The 21,598-nt window shown below is 53.1% G+C and overlaps 7 protein-coding genes across 7 annotated transcripts; 5 read left to right on the top strand and 2 right to left on the bottom strand.

The window, feature by feature from the left end:
• Positions 1 to 978: 978 nt before the first annotated feature.
• On the top strand, positions 979 to 2,071 carry J4E82_006134 (uncharacterized protein; the record flags this gene model as incomplete). The annotated part of the gene is made up of 4 exons (XM_051732392.1): positions 979 to 1,261; positions 1,315 to 1,430; positions 1,480 to 1,989; positions 2,039 to 2,071. The coding sequence occupies 4 exons, from the start codon at positions 979 to 981 to the stop codon at positions 2,069 to 2,071; spliced, it is 942 nt and encodes a 313-aa protein (XP_051587758.1).
• Positions 2,072 to 2,737: 666 nt separating this feature from the next.
• Positions 2,738 to 5,873, top strand: J4E82_006133 (uncharacterized protein; the record flags this gene model as incomplete). The annotated part of the gene is made up of 3 exons (XM_051732391.1): positions 2,738 to 2,846; positions 2,914 to 4,704; positions 4,753 to 5,873. The coding sequence occupies 3 exons, from the start codon at positions 2,738 to 2,740 to the stop codon at positions 5,871 to 5,873; spliced, it is 3,021 nt and encodes a 1,006-aa protein (XP_051587757.1).
• An 807-nt stretch (positions 5,874 to 6,680) lies between these two features.
• On the bottom strand, positions 6,681 to 10,115 carry J4E82_006132 (uncharacterized protein; the record flags this gene model as incomplete). The annotated part of the gene is made up of 4 exons (XM_051732390.1): positions 6,681 to 7,407; positions 7,455 to 8,963; positions 9,037 to 9,980; positions 10,032 to 10,115. 4 exons carry the CDS (start codon positions 10,113 to 10,115, stop codon positions 6,681 to 6,683), a joined length of 3,264 nt encoding a protein of 1,087 aa, XP_051587756.1.
• Positions 10,116 to 10,804: 689 nt separating this feature from the next.
• On the top strand, positions 10,805 to 12,080 carry J4E82_006131 (uncharacterized protein; the record flags this gene model as incomplete). The annotated part of the gene is made up of 2 exons (XM_051732389.1): positions 10,805 to 11,014; positions 11,070 to 12,080. 2 exons carry the CDS (start codon positions 10,805 to 10,807, stop codon positions 12,078 to 12,080), a joined length of 1,221 nt encoding a protein of 406 aa, XP_051587755.1.
• A 695-nt stretch (positions 12,081 to 12,775) lies between these two features.
• On the top strand, positions 12,776 to 15,465 carry J4E82_006130 (uncharacterized protein; the record flags this gene model as incomplete). Its single annotated transcript, XM_051732388.1, has 2 exons — positions 12,776 to 13,141; positions 13,288 to 15,465. 2 exons carry the CDS (start codon positions 12,776 to 12,778, stop codon positions 15,463 to 15,465), a joined length of 2,544 nt encoding a protein of 847 aa, XP_051587754.1.
• Positions 15,466 to 16,233: 768 nt separating this feature from the next.
• Positions 16,234 to 17,512, top strand: J4E82_006129 (uncharacterized protein; the record flags this gene model as incomplete). Its single annotated transcript, XM_051732387.1, has 2 exons — positions 16,234 to 16,260; positions 16,385 to 17,512. The coding sequence occupies 2 exons, from the start codon at positions 16,234 to 16,236 to the stop codon at positions 17,510 to 17,512; spliced, it is 1,155 nt and encodes a 384-aa protein (XP_051587753.1).
• Positions 17,513 to 18,083: 571 nt separating this feature from the next.
• Positions 18,084 to 21,189, bottom strand: J4E82_006128 (uncharacterized protein; the record flags this gene model as incomplete). Its single annotated transcript, XM_051732386.1, has 4 exons — positions 18,084 to 19,916; positions 19,967 to 20,991; positions 21,055 to 21,123; positions 21,174 to 21,189. The coding sequence occupies 4 exons, from the start codon at positions 21,187 to 21,189 to the stop codon at positions 18,084 to 18,086; spliced, it is 2,943 nt and encodes a 980-aa protein (XP_051587752.1).
• Between the last annotated feature and the right edge of the window lie 409 nt (positions 21,190 to 21,598).

The following is a 21,598-nucleotide window of genomic DNA, read 5'->3' as shown; positions in this document are numbered from 1 at the left end:
CAACGCTTCTACTTCAGCCTTCAAAGCTACTTCTCGAAGGCTTGATCATTTATATACTTAGGAACTGGAATCTTGGCAGACTTCGACATCTTCGAAGTTAAACCAAAGTTTGAGTGGGAGGCTGGGTTGCCCATCATGCGCTCCATCTCGTGGGCGTCTTCGCCATCTTCGCCTACACAAACGAGCAACGCCTTATACGTGTTCTCGGAGAATACGCTCGCTCGTCTTTGGTCACTGTGCCAGATTCTGAGCTGTATCGCGTGACAGTAGGTATCCGCCTCCATGACTTTAGCGGCGCCTTTAAACTCCTGCGAAGAATCAGTATTGAGCCTGCAGTCCCGTTGTGCGAGACGACCGTGCCTCATTCGAGAGCTTCAGTATCGTAACGAAGATCGAGCAGTGCCTCTCCCGGATTGAACTTGGTGCGATCGCCTCGCACCACAACTAATCTACTTTCACGAGCAGGGTGTTTGCAGAGTTCGCGCTTAAGAGGATTGGAGTCGTCTCTTGTATTACGCTGCGTTTGCGCAACCTCACCACAAGCTCTAGGCTCCACTCACATCTCGTGCACTAATTTGTCAACAGGCCAATCTCTCATGCAACGACAAACGCAGAACAGGAGAGTCTGTCACGGATAGCAGCGGCAGTTGAAAGCGCCGTCATCGTGCAATATTTCGGAAAGATCTTGTTTTGGTCGTTGATTCCAAGACCTTAGTGATTACACTGTCTTTTGGAAAGTGCGGTCGGCCTTCTCTCTTTACCTCGATCTTATCAAGGAACCTCCATTTTCACTCACCCAACCCGGATCACGAAGCGTATATTCCTAGGAGCACTAGTTATCCGAGCTTTCCCCCTCACTGGTCACACCCTACCTCTCTTACTATAACACTCTTACGTCTCTCCTGAACTCACCTCCTTCTTGAATTACCCCATCACTACAGGCTCATCCAGAAGAACACCACGATGCTTATCAAAATTATGCTGGTTGCTTCGGCACTTCTCTCGTCGACTACTCTTGTAGTTGCTCAAGTGATGGCACCAGACTTCACATCCGGCCGTTGTGGCTTCGATGCCATTGTCTCCCAAGATTGCGACAAGGACCAGATCACCACATTCCTCGACGTATCGCCTGTATATGATGGCGCTGGCAACGAATTCATGGAGAAAACCGACTCAATCGACTTGACGGACGGACTTACTCTGACTAGCGTGGTTGTGGGGAAAGAGCTGAAGATCGGATTTGAGAGGGACAGTGTCGGCTGTGAGTATTGTCGCAAATCTGCTGAGATATCTAACAGAACTGACGCGCGATAGTCCTTTATGGCGACGCTCACTGGCCCAGCCAGCACCAAGACGATGAGTTCAGCTGCACTACAACGTCATGGGACGGCTCACCGCTAAACTGTAACCACAAAGATCGTATCCATAGAGTGCGTAGTCTCCGGCTCTATTATGCAATCGTACTGACTGCCATTGAAGTCCCAAGCTCTAAGCTGTAGTTTCGATTGCGCGGTTCCTAGCCCAAAGTCGTCGATGAAGCGCGTTCGCAACGAGCCCCTTCCAGATATTCTTTCTTCCCCACTGGACTCTGTCGCGAGCGGCTATTCAACTGCCAACTACGCCCCGGGTTTCTGCTCCTTCAAGCTCCAACTCTTCCAGCAGTGTCTGCACACGCCCTCTGAAGGCTGGCACAATCAGATGCTCGGCATGCTCTACAGTGTCGAAGACCAAAACCGCGCCACTGCTGTTACTTATCCTGAGGGTACTGGTCGTATCGACGGTCGTGCTGTGAGGCTTGGGGGCATGGGCGGTTTGAAGGTGGCGTACAACCCGGAAGACAGGCAGACATACTTTCAGTTTGAGCCAAAGGGCGGCTTCTGGAGCACTTTGACTCAGAGCACCCCGGACGCGGTAGGCATATGCGATTGGAAGCCGTGGACACGCGACGAGACTGGTTGTGATGAGGGTCACCAGAACGACCACCCGCGGGTAAGTTCGCTTGGAGTGTTATGGTGGTATGATGCTAACAGCGTTGCAGCTCTCGGACATGACGTGCGGTTTCTTTTGTTAGGAGGTGCCAAGGGTGCTATGGGATGGACGTTGAAGGATGCGAGATGTTTTTGCTGTAGTCTTGTCCATTTCTGGTATGATTGAGTATCATGGAATTGGGCAATGTGTAGGTGCCAGCAATCAAGATGTCATTCAACTCGCACAAACACAAGCTCGTGATTGGCTGGGCTAGTACTTGCTGTGCCACAGGCAGAGTGCACGAGCGGATCACATGTCGCGAGCAGCAGGTACACCTGGACATCCGGACGGACCGTCGGTGGTTGACGTAAACAGGCAGCGGGCGACTCGGCTACTGGACGCGTACCCCAGTGGTTTGTCGAGAGGCGGTCGAGCAGATTCGCGACTGTTACGTGGTGTTTAGGACGAGGATTGGAGGAGCGGACACGCCATTCCGCAATAGCCAACGCCCCCGCGCTCGTGACCCGCTCCCGAGCACTTGCACGCCTCAGTACCGTCAGCCAGAAGTCGACGATAACAAATAGCAGAATTGCGCGCAGTCTTACACGTCCACCTTCCTGTAGGCGTTACCGCTGCGCAGACATTCCGCGCATTGCATGCAGGTACCGCGTCTCTGGAATTGAGGTGCCTCGGCGGTATTCCAGCCCTTATCAGAGCCAAAGTCCGCCAGCTCTCAGCCGTCGCAAGCCGACCGTAATCCACCACCACCATGTCGACTGCGGGCTCCAACGCTTCTCCACCGCCGCGGACACAGAACGCCCAGCACACGCGCACATACCAGGCCTGTATACCATGCAGGCGTCGCAAAGTGCGATGCGGTACGTCCGAGGCTGCCGTGAGCCTTATCGTCGCGCAATTGCTGATGTGTATTTCTTCTGCCTGTAGATCTTGGTCCCGTAGACAACCCGCATGATCCGCCCTGCGTGCGATGCAGGAGGGAGAGCAAGGAGTGCTTCTTCTCTGCCACGCGCAGGAAGCGCAAGGCCGACGGCGAGGACGACTATGACGACGCCGACGACTACGAGGTGCGCAATGGCAGGAAGCGCCAGCGCTCCGATGGCCTGCCAGAGCCGCTCACCATAACCACGGCCAACAACGCCGCCTACATCTCCCAGCCGCTGACTCCAGGCGGCTCCGTCGGACGATACGAGCCGCTGCGACGACCCAACACGTCGGCCGGCCACCAGCGCACCCCCAACGACGAAGAAGACCAGAAGGTGAACAACGAGACGGTCGCGACGCTCCAGGCCGGCGAGGTCTACAGCGGCCACGATGCCTTGAACCTGCTCTTCGAGGCCGCTGGCATGAACAGCCACCACCAGCGCACAGGCAGCAGCTCCAGTCTCCAGCGCCCGACGCTGGGCAGCACGCCAGGCTCTCAAACCAACTTCGCAAGCCCTAGACCCCAGACCTCACATGCGCGCGGCAATTCGCGAGCCACCGCAGAGCCATCGGTAGATCCCGCCATACAGCAACCCATGCTACCTGACCCTCCAAACGAAGCTGCCTTCGCCGATGCTGTGAGAGCCTGGTCAAAGTTCCGCTTTGTCCGCGCCGGATGGCTCACCGCAAAGGAAGCCATCGCTTACATCGACTACTTCTATGCATTTCTGTCGCCGCTTACACCCATCGTCGTACCAGACTATCGCGATCATGCCTTTCACGCAAAGTTGCTCAAGGAGGAGCCGATGCTGGTCATCACTCTCTTGACCATCTCCGCGAGGTATTCACAACCCAGCGGTTCGAGCGGCGTGGGCGCCACATCTAGGTCATATCTCATTCACGAGAAGCTATGGAAGTACCTGCAGGGTATGATAGATCGCATGATCTTCGGACAAGAGCAGTTTGGCGGCGGCTTCTGTGGCGCCGGTCAGCAGCCTGGTTCTGATGTGAACCCCCTATCAAGAAAGGGCCTTCGTACGCTTGGTACAGTCGAGAGTCTGATGCTACTTACCGAGTGGCATCCTCGCGCACTGCATTTCCCCCCTGGCGATGATGACGATGAGCTCGTCTTGCCCGACGACCCGTACGAGGCTGGACCTAAAGCTGAAATGTATAAAGGTGTGGGCGACAAGCGTATCGACAGTTGGCTAGAGCCGTGCTGGCGAAGTGATCGCATGTGCTGGATGCTGCTGGGCAACGCCATGACACTCGCTTTTGAGATTGGTGTTTTCGACGAGACCAACGAGACTGAGTTCGAAGAGGCCAACCAGCATCTTTCGCACGCGACTGTAAAGGCCTACTACCGCCGGAAGAACCATCTTCGCGACTTGCTCATCATCTATGTCACGCAGACCAGTGGCAGACTGGGTCTCACATCCATGCTTCCCAAACTCGAGCGTGACGAGAACCTAGTGGGCGGCCCCTCACCACTCGAGCTGTACAAAGAGCGCATCAGCCGCATCAAGGCACCTCCAGCACAATTCGGCATGCGCTCGGATGGCCAGCGCCTTCCGCTCGAGTCTATCGCGACCCAGGAGCGCCATGCCGTACAAGATCTTGTGCTTGACTTCTGGGCTCGTATCGCTAAGGTCATGGAGATGGGCAACCTGAAGTTGTTCTCTAACCGACGTAAAACAAGAGAGCTGCTTAAGACGGGAGGTTACGAGGAGATGCTGAAGTTCTTCCAAGGCCCCTTAGTGGAGTGGAGGAAGTGCTTCGATAGAGCACCCCAAGGTAAGAATACCACCGTCATTCTCCCGTACTCTGCCTAACAGCTTCTAGTTCCGACGCAACTTCGTCACGTTCTCATCATCGAGTTCGAGTACACGCGTGTATATCTCAATTCGCTTGCGCTGCAGGCAGTTGTTGAACGCTGCACACATAACACTCCGCTACAGACCCATGCCCAGCCTAGTGGCATGAACGGACGCCCTACAAATGGTAATGGCAATCCGAACGGCAATGGCAACCCTAATGGCAATGGCAATTCAAACGGCAATGACGATGGTGGCGCTATCCCCTTTAGCACACTTGTAAAATGGTACGCCAACGACCGCCATTATATCAACGAAGTCATCGATGCGTCGCGCAATGTGCTCAAAGTGGTGGTCGAAGGCTTGCATCCTGGTGGCTACCTACGACATGCGCCAGTACGAACCTTCTTCCGTATTGTCAGTGTAGCCATCATTCTGCTCAAGACCTTCGCGCTAGGCGCTACTGAAGAAGACGTAGCTGTCAGTCTTAGTCTTCTCAGCGACTCGGTCGATGCCCTACGAACGAGCATAGTCGACGATGTGCACGTCGGGAACCGCTTCGCCGATCTTGTCGAAACACTGACTCACCGAATCCGTTCGCGTTTCGTACGTCTGGCTGCCAACGGCTCGAGTGGCATCTCGCGTGCCGGCAGCAAAAGCCCTAATCAAGTACCGCTGATGCCACCGCCCGCTCCACTAAACAATACCAACCATCTTGCACCGCCGTACATGGGATCCCAACAAACAGGTTTCTCAGGCACTGGTACCAGCGTACCAGGTTCGCCCAGTATGGGCCTCAGCACAAGCGGTCGCGCAACACCTCTTTGGGGCATCTCAGCGGAACCCTACGATCCCAACAGCAACTCCATCAGCATCATGCCACCACCTGGCAATTATCCGAACTTTCAGAACAACAACGCGAATAATTCGAATTCGAATGGCAGCAACAACACGAGTTGGAGTCAATGGGCAAATAGCGGAGCGAGTTGGGGTGCGGGTCAAGATCAGGATTGGCTTGCTCTGCCACTCGATCCTCTGCTGGATCAGTGGGGTGCGGAGATTAATCAAACGGCCATGGGACCGGACATTGGCGGCATGGACATGCTTGATATCCTGCTGAATATGGGCGGGCCGCCGGGCAGCGCTTAATCGGTGGATTTGAGGTTAGGATTGCGGAAGGTGTGATGCGCTCTGCATTGAGGAAAAGCATGAGCTTGTTTGTTGGACAAGTTTTAGACGATGGCGATATGGAAGGAAAACTCTGGAGATCAGATGGTCGTTTGAATCTCCGGCTGATAGATCGCGGGAGAGATCGTTGTACAAGTGATACCCAGCCTGTAGGCTGCGGATGCAGTCCGCTTTTGTGTTGACTTTGTTAAGGTGTCCTAATAATAGAGTATGTAGGATTCAACAATGAGAAAAGCACGGCGTTTGCTTTACTTGATACGAAAAAGTTCGTTCTTCTTAAATGACGCAAGTGGATATATGGTACGAACAGCCTCACACATCTTCAACGCTATATGGACAATTTTCTTCGGCCAACCAGACTCCATCATTCTGTGTTTGTCAGTTCTTTCTTTCCGTCGACAAACCCACTGGTCGGCTACACACCAAGAGCGTCTTCACCATACTCTCGGACAGCATGTGAAGGTCAATACATTCTTTCCCAACATACGAGAATCCCTCAACGAAACCAAAAACCATCAAACAATTGCCATGTGATTTTGATCAGAAACAAGGTTGTGTCCGCATGAGGCTGTTGCGAGTGAAGAGTCGGCCAGCTCCCGATGGTCAACAAGCACTTCGTTAGGTTCTGAGACAAGTCCACTTAGATATGTCTGTTGTAAAGAACTGCTGTGTGGCATTGGAGTTCATTATCATTGAATTTTCTCTACCATATCCTCTAGTTTCTTTCTTTAGTTTCACACTTTCCGCCTCATATACTCCACAACGAGACTATCTCTTCAATGTCTTCTGCTTCTCGGCATCAACGACCACCTTTTCACCCGCAACCCGAAGTCCCTTCCTCCTCCTGACCTTATCTACGTATCTCTTGGCAACGTTCTCTCGATCGGCCAGCTCACCCAAATCCTCAAGCTCATCTTCCGTGAAAGGGACCCAGAAGGGATCTTCATCCAGCATCTCAAAACCAGCGAACCTCAACTGCGGGCTCGCGGAACCGGAACTGCGCTTCCGGATCTCGTCGCTGAAGCCAAAGGACTCGGCAACGGGAAGAAGTGCGTTGATGGTAAAGGTCTGCGAGCCAGTGGTTGAAGCAGAGGAAGTAGAGGACAGGGTTTCAGAAAGAATAGTTCCACGACGACGCGTTAAAACGGCGTAGACACGGCCGAGAACATCGGTGGAAGCTTGAATTTCGCAGCTGTACATTGCCAGAAGCATACGAGGTGACCAGTCCAGGAAGCCTTGGTGAATGGAGGAACGTACAGCCTTGATGACTTCACCAGTCAAGCGACCGCGATCTTGTGCGCTCTCATCGTCGGGGATGTTGAGGATGACGTCCTCGAGAAAGACGGCGATGCCTTGAACAGGCTCGGCACAGCAGGGACCTTGCGCAGTGGCGAGCTGGAAGGCGTAGGAGATTGTAGAGGAGAAGGTGCGTGCGGATATAGTGCGGTCGGCGGTATGGTCCGCGTCAACATCTGGAGAAGATGACTCGCGGAGTCTGCAAAGGATTAGCTGTGAATGGAAGTTGAAAACAAATATACATACGCCCTGCCACAGATACCGTCCTTGGTCGCGTCGACCAAGATATTTGGTCCTATTCTCCGAGGACCAAAGGCTGTAATCTTTTCAATCACGTCGGTCCAGATCTCTTTCTGTCCCTTGGCCTCGGCGAATGCCTCCTTGAGCTGCTTCTTAAATTCGTCAAAATTCAGACTTTGTCCAATCTCGCGTTGTTCAGCCTCTTGTATGCCATCATCCTCAGCACCGTGCACGCGATGCTCTCCTTCGTCTTCGGCTCGTCGCTCCGAGTACAACTTCTTGATCGCACCCGCGTTCTTGCCCAGAAATTCTGTCACACTGGCTGGTAGTGGGCGAACTCGTAAGCGAACAGAAACATGCTTGCTAGCAGTCTCGCCAATGACTGTTCCTCGTGGTAGATTAGGGTCTTTGGGTGGGTTCATCTCGGTTGCAGCCACTATTGACTCTCGGTATGGCACAATGGGTTCGCCAGCCTGGATTTCGCACTTTGCAAATCGCTCTTGAAGATCCTTCAGACATCGCTCAAGATGCAATTCGCCAGCTGTTAAGATGACATGTTCTCCGCTAGGCAGTTGCTCGTATTCAGCACATGGATCGCTCTGGACAAGTAGCTTCAAGCCCTTGATCATCTTGTCTAGATCATATGGGTTTTCAGGCTCGAGCGCAACGCGCACAATAGGTTCTGAGCCCATCTGAATACCAGCAAGATTGGCGGATCCAGGAAGCTGGGAGCAGAGAGTGCCGGACTTTAGGATGTGGCCCTCGAGTCCACCAATGCCAAAGACGACACCGGCAGGCACCGAGGTCAATGGCTCCAAACCGCGACCCATCATCAGGTACAGCGCAGTGATTTTGACCTTTTGTGGCTCCGGAGAGGCGTGTGGGTTCGCGGGGGTGAATTTAGGGCCAAGAACGTACACTTCGTCGCCAACACTCAAGGTACCAGAAAAGATACGTGCGAATCCGATGAGGTGTTCGGCTTCTACGTCGGGCACTGGTGTCTCTTCTACAGGCGTCTCGGTTTCTCCAATAGCAGCAGAACTTAATGCGTCTGTGACTCCACCGATGTCAGCGTCCTCGCCGTTGGCGATAGCCTGCTGCCGGGCAATCTCTGCCCTCTTCTTCCGTCCCATCTCCCTTGCCTCTTCAGCTGTGAGTGCGCCACCTCTTCGCTTGTTCTGAGGTAGTTCGCTAGAAGGCACTGAGATCATCTTGCTGACATAGGCTACGACAGGGTCATCCTTGGAGGCCTTGAAGTTGGTCATGGCGTCGCGCACTTCTGGTGCAACGTAATCGGCACCTGGCGAGCTATCGATGATTTCGGGCATGCGTTCGGCTTGCGCTTTGGAGGGGGCGGGTAGATATTCGGTGACTGAAACTAAGAGGGCGGTTGATAGTGGAAGCCAAGCTGCGAAGAGTGCCATTAGGAGTGCGCGCGGGTCGCGAGAACGCATGATATGTGCTGGAACGTTAAGGTTGAGTGACTTGGTAATCTTCTCGACCATAGCAGGATCTCTGTAATGAAAAGTATAAGTATATTGCTATGATACATGGACATGAATCACGCAAGGAAAGGAAATCCACGCACCCCTTCCCGTTGTTACCTCCCGTAGTGGCCTCGTATACGGCCCACACGTTATCTAGGACGAGCTGGACGAACATGGGCTTAAGATGGCGACCCTTGAGATGCTTGGAGCTGAGTACGCGCTTCGTCTTGGGGTCTAGGTAAAAGTCGCCCCATAGTACCTTTTCGAGAATGGAGCGCTTGATGCCTAGTTTCTTCTCGTACAGGCTGGCGAACTGTCTTACCGTGAATGCCCAGCCGTCGATGGCACTACCGAAGATGACGTTGTTCTTCTCTGGGGCAAAGTAGATGTCTTCGTCGTCCTTCTCCTCGTACTCGGCGGGTGTGCTCGTGGTATCGATGCTTTCACCGTTCTCTGGTATGGATGAGGATCGTGTGTCAGTATTCTCAGCTGCAGCGTTTAGTCTCTCTTCCATCTTCTCGCGCCATCGGAGGTCGTCCTCCATGCGCTCGCCTTGGTAGAAGCTGCCCATGACGGCGTTTACCTGTTCGAGCAGCTTGCTCAGATGTGTGTATGCCTCTCCAGGGCTCATCTTGAGTTCTGTGATTAGCCTGTCCATTTTGTTAATGACGAGCAAAGGCTTCAGCTTCTCTATCCACGACTGTCGCAGCACTGTGACAGTCTGACTACACACGCCCTCTACGGCGTCTACAAGCACGACAGCGCCATCGCAGAGACGTGATGCGGTAGAGACCTCGTAGCTGAAGTCTATGTGTCCCGGCGAGTCTATAAGGTTTATGAGGAATTCCTTGGGCTCTGGCTGTGCGTCGGGCGCGGAGCGTCGCAGCAGGGAAAAGTATAGCGAGATGGCGGACGACTCCATGGTGATGCCGCGCAACTGCTCGTCGGGTCTCGAGTCGAGGTAGCGGATCTTGCCAGCGAGTTTGGGGGAGATGATGCCATTGGTGGCTATGAGGGCATCGGTGAGGGACGTCTTGCCATGGTCCTGCCGCATTCAGCACATGTCGCGTTCACGCGCATCAGCAAGTCGACCTACCACGTGAGCTAGGATGCAAATGTTCCTGATGCCATCAGCCGCCTGCTGCAGCGACACCAGCTTGTCGCTCGGAACGACAGGCATCCTGGTCGAGTGTTGTGGTCGAGACTGGTTGCGACAAGGACTGGGGGCGGGCGCCGTGTTTCGCGTGGCGACGTGAAGGCAGTGGAGCGCGGGAGAGGCCGTTTCACTGCAGATCAAAAGCGCGCGTACCGGAAAAGGCAAATTGGAGGGGCGTGGACAAGTGCCGCAGGTGTTGAGGTTACAGATTTGTTGTGTGGTTTTGGGGCATGGCGGAAGATTTGGATGAAACGCAGCGGCGGCTACCAAGGTCCCCGCCAAACCGTCATCACTATGGCTCATTTTTTGGTGGCGGTCCAGCTGCACCAAGACGTCAGACCCTGCTGACATAGCCATATGCAACCCAACGGCCTCCCTGCCGAAGCGTCGCATGCACCCCCCTCCCGTCCTGCGTCGTCTGCGATCGCCGGCGGCGGCCTTTTGTTTGACCTCACCACTTGGGCCGGCCTGCCTGCCTGGCTGCCATGTCCTTATAGCCTGTGCGCCTGCCGTCGCTGGTGCGGTTTGCGCCCCATGCATTCCCCCTGTCCCCTCGCCTACCGTCTGTCGATCTCCCATAACACTCGGGATATAACCAACGCGCTCGAGCATCGCAACGCCCCTATAGCCGCCTACCTTCACTCCCACCACCGAGCCCGCGACCACTCATCCCGCCCACCCCGCCTACCGTGAATGTGACTCCTACCGCCGACATGGCAGCGACACTGGACGGCCAGCACACGCCCGCCAAACCCGTTGCGATCCGCTCTGCTGGCATGAAGCTGGACCCGCCCCATATACACAACATCAAGACGCTCAGCGCCAGCGTCGACATCATGTCGCCCGTCAACCAGAACGGCTGCTTCGAGTTCGACCGCATCATCAAGGCCGGCACCGTCGTCAAGCGCACGAGGAAGACAAAGGCACGCACCCACGCCCGCGACCACCGTGGCATGACGTCTGCTAACACGTGCACAGCAATGGAAGCCCGTCTACATCGTCCTGCGCCCCAACTGCCTCTCCATCTACAAGGACAAGCACGAGACCAAGCTGCGCCACCAGATCAACCTCTCCGAGATCACGGCAGTTGCGCGCCAGAGGGACTCGAAGAAGAAGATGGAGCACGTCTTTGGCATCTTTTCGCCCGCCCGCAACTACCACCTCGGCGCATCCACAGACAAAGACGCTCAGGACTGGGTGCACCTCATACGTACCGAGGCGCGCATTGGCGAGCACGAGGCTGAGATGACCGTCATGAGTCCCACAGCCACAAAGAAGACGTTTGCAGGCTTTGGCCGCGCAACCAGAGAAAACATTGTTTCCAGTTCCTCCGAGACAGAGCCGAGACCCTCGAGCTCCATCGCCCCGGAGAACATGCACAGCGCCCGCCGTCCCTCACAAGCCCTCAACTACTCCGGCGGCGAGCGCGGCTCCATCTCCGACTTTGACTTCTCCGACACCAACCAAGCCTCCGCCAACTCTCCGCCCCCGAGAACACCACAGCAGCAACAACCCAACGCGAGCCAGCAGAGCAACATCGGCGCCACACCCGACGACGAGCGCGTCGTCTACCACGGCTGGCTCTATGTCCTCAAATCCAAAGGCGGCGTGCGCCAGTGGAAGAAGATCTGGGTGGTGCTGCGACCAAAGTGCCTTGCTTTTTACAAAAACGACGATGAATACTCCGCGACCCACATCATCCCCTTCACCAACATAATCGATGCCGTCGACATAGACCCACTCTCGCGAAGCAAGCAATACTGCATGCAGGTCATATGCGAGGACAAGAATTACAAATTCTGCGCTTCAGACGAAGATGCCCTAGCCAAGTGGCTCGGCGCGTTCAAGAGCTTGCTGGTCAAGAAGAAGGAAGTGCCTCAGACACGCATACAGCAGGCAGCTCCTAGCACCATCAACATCCAACCAGCAACCCCAAGCCTCGTGTCTTCACCCATACTGCCAGCGCAGCAGCCTCTCTCCATCAGATGACCCTCGCTTGCCATCCCCGACACTCCTTCCAAACACCAATTGTACATACGCTGGCCCTCGTATCCTCTTCGAAACTCCCACCCTCCACCGCCATCACTAATCGCGCAAACACTCCCTTGACCTCTTCTCCTTACGATACCATTACGATTTATGACTTCAGCCTTGGCGCTGCCCATTGATGGGGCCTTTTGATACCAGTTGGATACTTTTGCTCGACGATATTGCATATTGTAGCATGTTCCCCCCACAGATTGTTTCCTTTGTCCACACTTGTCACATCTAGTATGCAGTAGCAGTAGCAGTAAGCCTTGTAATTACCAGTCGCCCTTGATCTGGGCTTGAATTCATATTTCATAGTCGCAACATGCCTTAGAGAAGTTCGCAGCATCGTACGCCTTCTACGTCGTGATAAGATGAATGCACCTCTAAGATCCTAGTTTGAGAGAACATGTACAAATGGGCATCATCTTTGTCACTGCTATTGGACGTGCGGGACGGCACGCGAAAGTGTGCCCCACTATATGCGAAGACGGTTAGGCTGACGCTAGCAAAGAGCTGAACTGTAGCTAGACGCTGACGGGCTGACCTGCATGCTGGCCCCCAACTCAAGTTCGGATCTTTTTTCCATTCGCATCATGTCTGCCTCGTTTCTTCTCGGCTCACAGTCGTTTTCTGTAACCTAAAGTTGTTCTCGCATGGAGATTCAAGTGCAAGACGCGGAAGCCGCAAGGCAACTCTCGAATCAAGACCAAACTGAAACTCACCCGGCTCTTGATAATCAGGCTACGGATGAAAGACAAGACGACTATGGACACGAAAGACAAACCAAAACGAAGATCCAAGACGAAAAAGATGCTCGAGCGTCAGAGTCACTACTTCATACATTTGAAGATGATAAAGAGGCCATCACTCCCGCCCATGGACTAGGATCCCGCGATGCGCGCTCCCAGCAACCAATGGAAACGCACAACAATGACACAGATGGACCAGAAGTCATATATCTATGCGATCACCTTGGCTCTCGCTATGTCTTTCCGTTCGAGCACTGCTCCTCAAAAGAGGTGAGTACGTTTCTTACTTCGCTCGACGTTCGCTCTTTTCATGATCTTGAAAACAATTTTCTGTACGTACAGGTACAAATGATATTCGAATTCTGATTTGCTTAGAGTCATGTTTCGATAGTTTGTTGATTGATCCGTTTCCATAGGATATCGAGCCACTTTGGAAAGAAATCTACGCAGAAACAGACAAAAGCTACCTCGACAAGATCAATGAGGGAACCTATAAGGTAGAAAATGTCAAAGGCGCTAACATCTTGCCGAGTGCTTGGAGTAAGCTTGTCACACCCGGTTCGACAATCCGGATCGTATTTGTCAATCGCTCGGCAAATTCTCCACAGTCAGGGCCGCCGTTACGGGCTCATCTAGGAGACACCATAGAAGGTCATGGGACTGGTGGTCCCAGAGTCTTGCGTACTGTTACTTTTGAAGAACCACGGTCCGTATCGCCATCGTCAAGATCAGAAACCGCTGCCACTGCAGAAAGCGATCTGGCTGGAGATGTTTTCAAAGATGACTTTTCGGGAGAGTACTCTACCGATTACGAGTCTAGTGAAAGCGAGATGTCGAGTAATGAGGAGATACCGACTCCAGAGGACTACATACATTCATCGGTCCCTCGCTCCATCGCGACTCCAGTTGACGCTGAGGGCAAAGTGCTTTCATTCCAGGCGCAGATCAAGCAGCCAAGACGCAGCAACATGCTAAATCACGACTTAGGGATACATGGAGAGAAGAAGGCAATACGTAAAAGTGATGTTGAAACTTGGAAGATCACGAAGGCAATGATGACAGAGTTTGAGGGCCGATATGTACTCCAAATTCATACATTACCCGGCCCAGAGAATGCTCGGCTACAGGAAGGTGTGAGAACAACATGGTATCACATTCAGGCTTCGCAGCTCGACTTTGAGAGATTCCAAGACGTTTGTTTGGCCATACCAGGCCTTTCAGACCGGCTGCTGGCGCGCACTCGCGCATTATTGACAAAGGTTTATACGGAGAAAGTCAAACCCTTCTTGGGTGGAAGATTCATTGAGCCCGGAACTGTCCTCCGAGTCGATGATCCAGATGGGTCTGACTCTCAACCTGTCATTTTCAGCTGCGTACCATATCTCAGTCTCGAGCCACCAGAAAAACAAGGCTCAGAGGCGAACAAGTCTTGTTTTCCACCTCATACCCTCATGCAGGCAATGTATTTGTACGAACCAGTACGAGAGCGAGATGAAGAGCAGTCTTGCAGGAAGTTCAGCGATGATCGCTCTGGTAACGTGGTCCATGTCCCTAATCTGTGGATGATGAATATCGGACCTGGTGTAGTCGTAAGCCACGGACATCGACCTCTGTCCTCATATATGGATGGGTCTATCAACGTCGTTCAGGAGAACATCAAGCCAACCAGTAGGCAAGATATCACAAAGAACCCCCTGACATCAATCACTATCACTGATCAAGGTGGTCAGACACTCATGTTTCCTGTTGGAAGTTGCAGGTCCTACTTCCAGCTAGAAGCAACAGCCTACGAGCTTGTAAACAACTACATGACCAAAGCTGGCATACCGGAAAGCAAGTTCCATCTACGATATGAGACTTTGAAAGAAAGCACGACGATTCTTCCTGGAGACTGGAGGGAAATTGTCAACCGAGCAGCTGATCATGTTGCAATCAACATAAATATATCAGAAGGCCCAGAGGATGAGAAGTCAGCGAGAGATTCTCTCAACGGGTCTACGTCAGCATCCGCGGCTGCAAGGTCTACGACGTCTATACCACCATTTTTTCATTGGCCAGATCCAACTCGCAATATTGTACACCAAGGCGCAAAAAAGCCTACAGCTCTGGGAAAGCCTGACAAGAAACCGATTACCTATCTGGAGCAGGTGGAAGCGGCTATGTTATCGGAGACCCTCGATCCCTTAGAAACGACAGATCACGGTGTCGATAACGCTTTCACCTCTACCGACTACTACCGGTCTTTGCCAGAGAGAATGCAAATGGAATTCGGTGATAGCTTGTCCGATCTCAAAAATCGCGTGGAACTAGCAAAAATACCGAAACCTGGCGCTACGTTCCACCAAACCGTCGTTGGCAATCAACGCATTGGCATTCTAGAGCAATCGATCGAACTTCTTAATGTTGTTCAGGAAACTTTGAAGCTATGGGTGAGTGACCTCGATAGCGCCTGCGTTCTCCGTAAACTCTCGGGCGCTCTGGATAATGTTAGGGAGTGGGCAGTCATCATCGATCAACGCGGTTCTATAGAACACTATTTTGGCGAATACTCTGATACCAACCGGAAGCATCCTGCTACGACGGAATGTGCTTGAGTTCTTCGCACTGGTCATAGGCCTTTTCTACTATCGATCCCAGATGGAAATACGAAACTGGCAAGATCGATGGCACGGTGTAAGCGGTGCCAATCTTTGAAAAGATTCTCTAGTCCACAAACTGCATTTGAGCATTTGCAGCGACACAAAAGGTTTAACCGCGTTGAAAAACCTGACAATACGAAAGAGAGAGGATATACGACGACTCCCGGTGGGGAACATGCTGGTGTCGCTAGTATTCCAAAACTCCAGGACTGGGTTATGAGTCCTGCGCACTTTTGGCTTGAACATACAAACGCTGGAACCTTGAGAATACTCACCCAAGCATGTGCGACTGCAAGGGAAATTCTCGTCGAAGCTAAAGAAATTGTTGACGGAGTGCAAAATGAAGATGGTCGAATGTCGTCTTTGTATAGCCTGCCAAAAGAACTTGTTGAAGCGTTCCGGAGAATCGTGATCTTTTATTTGGCGATCGAGCGAGCTCTATGGCAGACTCGCCAGATCTACGATGACGACGCTCAATCAGGAAAATCCGCTCATCTTACCTTCGCCCCATATTCGGATGCAGGACTCGAAGTGCTGGAACGATTTGGTAACGGCGCAAAACTGTCGCTGTTTAGCGCTCGGCATGCGCTGAAGCAGATGGCAAAGTCGGATAAACCACTGGACGTCCTTAAGCACCTCTCCTTAGGATCGGAATATGCCTGTGCATGGTTGATGAGACGGTTATTTGCCAAACCTCTCGAAGAGAATAGGACTGCGGGCGATATGTACAGAAACTACGTTTCCAAAGTTGTAAGTGCACCCATGCTTGACCTCACGTACAGAGATTACACTAGTCTGGAGGCTATATCAGGGGTATAGGACAGTGGCGCAAATGCTTGCAGATATTCTTCTATTTATAGCTGACCCTTGCTAGCAATTCGAAGTCAACCATCGACCAAGCAAGCGCCTCGTCCGCTCTATCAATCTTATCCAGGAGGAACTGCAAATCCTGATATCAGTGAACAGATGGCAAAGCACTGTTATCCAGAACTACTTGAGCGTCCTCGATGATTCCATGTATGAAACAGCCATACCAGCCCGCCGAGGCATGTTTCCGTATGAACGTATTCTCGTTCAAAACTGCCTAGACCAACTATCTCTGGCTCGGGAGGATTACATTGATTTAATTTCGCGTTGTACTCCACTCTCCGACCGTACAAAGCAGATGCTCGAGATTAATGAAGAAGATCATGGCAAAGCCATCATGGTCTTCACGGTTGTCACAGTCATATTCCTACCGCTATCGTTTGTAACGAGCTATTTCGGTATGAACGCTTCAGACATCAGGGATATGGACCAAAAGCAGGACTTGTTTTGGTCTGTCGCTATACCACTCACAGTGGTTACGGTGGGGTCCTGCCTACTCATCGGTTATAATGGGAACGAACTGCGAGATATGATCTCATCATTTTATCGAACACTCATGGGCAAAGAGAAGAGAATAATCGAGGCTTATGGCATGGGTGTACCGCAACGTAAACATATACCGAAATTTCCAAGCGAATCAGGCGGCAGAGTGGATTCGTTCAATCCCGCTTATGACGCTGAATTCACCAGTCCCCGATTCGGACTACAAAGAAGGCCATACGACTTCGAGGCGGACGACGACTGGTACGACTCGCCCTACAACCCCACACCACTGAACAGGCTACCAGGTCCCCCTGTTTTCCGGCCTATGCCTATGACAAGCAGCGATGAATCGCGGTATTTCCTAGAAAACGACGGTTTGAAGAACAAAACAGGAGTAAAACATCGAAGAACAAATTATTACGATGGAGCTTACACAGCTCCGCGGGACCAGGACCGAATGGGGTACGACCAATACCGCTACGTTCGCCGCAGCAGCATCGATAATATATCGCGCAATCCCCCGTCAGTGCGGTCAGTTCACATACCTCCACCAATACCGCCTTGTGGATTCGCAAGCAAGAAGTCACGAAGCCGGAGTAGGAGTAGGAATGAACACGGCCAAGTTGGCTCGAGGGACACGTTCTTTCATTGATCAAGACATTGGATGGGAAACCTTTACTCTTGTACACTCGCACTACACTGCAACTCCAGAGTCCAAGTTTCCTTGTTACACATTGATACCTTTTGCCATACCAGCCTCTGCTACACGGTATGGTTGGGCGCATAAGCGTCTATTCTAGTAGATTGGAGTGTAAACATATGTTGGCATAGCTCAAGACAGCCGTCACCATATTACCAGGTAACATAGCAAGGCGGCATGAAATCAAACAAGTGAGGAGTGGGTATTCAAAGCACCAATGCATTAGCTATTATTACGGTAGGACGGCAGCAGCGATGAACTAGCAATTTTGTTCCACCAAAGCCTGTTAACAGGATAAGGTCCGCCCACGCAACATCCTCTCCATTACGGGCACGATTATGCTCCATGTCCCACGATCCATCGAAAACAAGAAAGAACAACCAAGAAACATTTCATTTGCTACTCATGTGCGCGTGCGCCGTGGCGCAATCGTGGTATCATCCATGATCAAAAGGTAGGAAAGTCGTAATCATGACTGGCGGCCCCCAAGCATACCGGGTATCACTGGTCGACGAACAAGCATCTAAGCGCGGCCCTGGAAGACGGGGTTCTGGTCACCGAAAGTAGTGTTGAACTCTCCGGAGGCAGGAGCGCCAGTGGGGTGAGTGGTAGAGCCAGTGGTGGTGGCAGCGGGGTTGTTCAGACCTGTAGAGTCGAGGCCAGATGAACCAAGGCCAGATGAACCAAGGCCGGACGAGCCGACGGGGGCGCCGGTGCCCGAAGTGTTGAAAGCATCGTCGACCTGAGTGCCGAAGCCGTGGCTACCTCCAGTGGTGGAGGGAACACCACCAGTCAAACCCTGACCACCAGCGAGGCCGGATCCTCCAGTAAGACCCTGGCCACCAGTGAGGCCAGATCCTCCAGTAAGACCCTGGCCACTAGTGAGGCCCTGGCCAGCACCGAGACCACCAGCGTTGCTGTACTGGCTGTCGTACTGGTTTGCTGATGGGTTAAGGCCTTGTGAGGCACCAAGACCACGAGACTCATCACCGGGGCTGCCGTAGCCACCCGCACGACCGTGAGGCTTGCGAGTGACCTTGCCAACCTGAGGCAGACTGGAGGTTTCCTTGGCGGAACCAATAGAGAAGATAGGGCTCTCCCACCTCTCACCCTTGGCAGCAAGCTCCTTGTACTCGGTAGCCTTGGAAGAGATACCTCCGGGCAGGGAGATGTTCTTGAAGATGGAGTCGTGCTGAGTGACAGCCATGTTGACCTGGGTGTCGCTGGCCTTCTCCTTGACCTGCTCCTTCTTCTGCTTGCCCTGCATAACGCGGTGCTGCATAGCAGAGGCGTAGCGCTGGTACATGTTCTGGAGGTTCTGGGGGTCGGGGTTGCGCTTGGCCTCAGCCTCCGCACGGTCTGCCTCAGTCTTGATGTCGAAAAGAATGCCGTCGAGCTGGTTGGCGGAGTCCTTGATCTGCTTCTCCAGCACCTTCTGAATAACAGGTCGCATGACCTTGAGAAGGAGAGGCTTGAACATGTTGAAGAGAAGCTTGTGGTTGCTCTTCTTCATCTTGATCTGAAGGTTCTTAATGTCAGACTCAACCTTGGTGACCTTGAAGAAGTGGGTCTGCGCGTGGTTTTCGCGGGCCTTGTCAGCGGTCTCCATCTCGACCTTGAAGCTGAAGCCGGAACCGCCCATGAAGATGTCCATAACACCCTTGTCGGTGATAGAGGGGAAGCCCTGCTTGCGCTTGATGTAGTAAGAGACATCCCTGAGGTCCATTTGAACACCCGAAACTGAGAGCATAACCTTGTTCTTGTTCTTGCTGGAAATGGACTTGCGTCCCCAGCGCCAGTAGTTGTCCGAGCCGAACTCCAAAGAGTTGGGGGCAAGGTTGTCACCCTCGATGACAAGGTTCTCAACGACAGCGTCGACCATGGAATCGCTGTACTCGATACGCGGGATTGGTACGTAGCGGACGTTCTCGAAGATGGAAGGCAAGATGACATCGCTCAAATCTTTGAGAAGGTGAGGCTTGAAGACGGTCTGGCCGTTCTCATCCTGACCGAGGTCAAGGAAGAGCTTGTTGACAGATTGTGCGAACTGCTTGTTCTGCGGGTCAGCATCGAACTGCTCGCCAATGAACTTGAACTCGTCGGCGATGCGGTCAGTGTGGCCACGGTAGCGACCACGGAGGAGGCGGTGACCATCGTCATAAATCTGGTTCCACTCCTCGTTGCTACGATCCTCTAGGATGAAACCCTGCTGCTGTAGGGTCTTACGGATGAAGTGGTTAATGCGTGTGAACCAGTTCTTCAGTTCGGGGTCCTGGTCGGCGTCCTTGTAGACCTGGTTAATCGACTCAATAAGGTCATCGAACGAGGTGTTGTTAGCGAAGCGCTCGAGCAGAGTCTTCAAGTTTGTCAGCCATTTATTTTCGGAGAGGAAGCCTAGATACGCACCTTGAGATCAGCTTCAGCAGTAGTTAGGGCATCATTTTGATGCGCACCTTGAACAGAGCCCTTGCCCTGCTGGCCCAGGTTCTTACCATGGCCAGAGTACTGCTCGGCAAGGCTGAGCAGAGTCTCAATGGCACGCTGGTAATCCTGGTGTCCCTGAATCTCGACGACCATCTTCTTCAGACGCCAGATGGTCTGCTCGCGACGCTCTTCGGGCATCTTTCCCTTGAGGTAGTTGTTCATTTGGTCACGACGAGCGCGAGCCATGTTCTTGTCCTCCTCAGAAGTGTTCGCATCGACCTTCTGCTTAGCAGTCTCTAGCGCACCGCGAGCATTGATACCAGTGCTCTGACCAGTTTGACCCTCATGGGCGCCGAGCTCGGCGGTGTGTTGAGGATCGCGCGAACCGTCTGGGTTGGCAGCCTGGTTGATGTCCTTGGCATGCTCCTTCAAGTCGCTCTTGGCCTCGTCCTTGTTCTTGTTACCGAAAGGCAGGCTGTTCTTAGCTTGGTTGCGGAGGTTCTCACGGTTCAGATCGGAGGTGTCGTGCCAGGTGTTGTCCTCAGCAGGCTCGTCCAATCGGTTGAGACGGTCTTCTGAGGGCTTGATCTTGTTGGCAGTGTTTTGGGCGGCATCGCCAGCCATGTCACGGAGAAGGACGGTAGCGTCGGAGAGCAGCTTCCTGAACTGGCCATTGCTAATGATTAGGGTGCCGAGAGTCCGTAGACCGTCGAGCGCCTCGTTTCCATGTTGCTTTGCTGTGTCCTTATCGACAGGAGCATTGGGGAGACTGGCGCTGTTGCTACCGAGGTGCTCTGCCTGCCAGATGAAGTCTTGGAGGAGGTTGCCCTCGTTCTTGGTGAGAAGTAGGATCTTGGCCTGTTCGATGACACTCTTCAGGTCGGAGACCAGGTGCTGGCCCTCGCTCGACAGCTTCTTAGACGGTGAGTTGAGTGCCCTGTGTGCAAGCGCCGAGTTGAGCGCAACATCGATCTGTTGGTTAGAGGGGACCTTTCCGTTGGAGAAGGCTAGAGTTGGTCAGCTCTGTTTGCATTACTTGTGCGACGCGTCGGTTGCACGTGTTTACCTACCCTCGACGATGCCGTAGAGTTGTAGCTTGTTGTTGACATCCTTCTCCTTCTGCTTCAAATCCACCGGACCTGGACGAGTTAGTAGTGTTTGGAGGGGGAAGCGGGGTAGGTATCCATACGGTTTACGGAACTCATGGTGTAGGACTGCTGCTGTGGGTATCAAGGTGGGGTATCAAAATGCAGACGCAGAGCTGAAAACAATGGGAGGTAGGGTAGATGGGTATTTCGAGGTAATGGGTATCAGAGTGGTTTGTGTGGGAGGGAAGGCGGGTGAGGGCAAAGGCAGCTTTGTATTTGGGCTGGCTGGGTAACACGCGCGATTGCAGCAACTACGTCACTGCGTCGTAGCTTCCCGCTTGTGAAGAGTCTGGGCTTGGAACAGCGACCGACCACGACCAACTTGATTGACCCCGCGACTACCGGCCATGATTTTCCCGCTGCCATCGATCGAATGCCGCGGAACATGCAGAGAAAGCAGCGCGGCAGCCCAATTCCCTGGTGATGTGCCGTCCAATGCCACAATTGTACACGCTTTCCCTGAGAC

This window comes from Alternaria postmessia, assembly GCF_024291825.1.
Source record: "Alternaria postmessia strain BMP 2775 chromosome Unknown scaffold_35, whole genome shotgun sequence".
Taxonomy (NCBI): Eukaryota; Fungi; Ascomycota; class Dothideomycetes; order Pleosporales; family Pleosporaceae; genus Alternaria; species Alternaria postmessia.
This window is presented reverse-complemented; position numbering and strand designations above follow the sequence as displayed.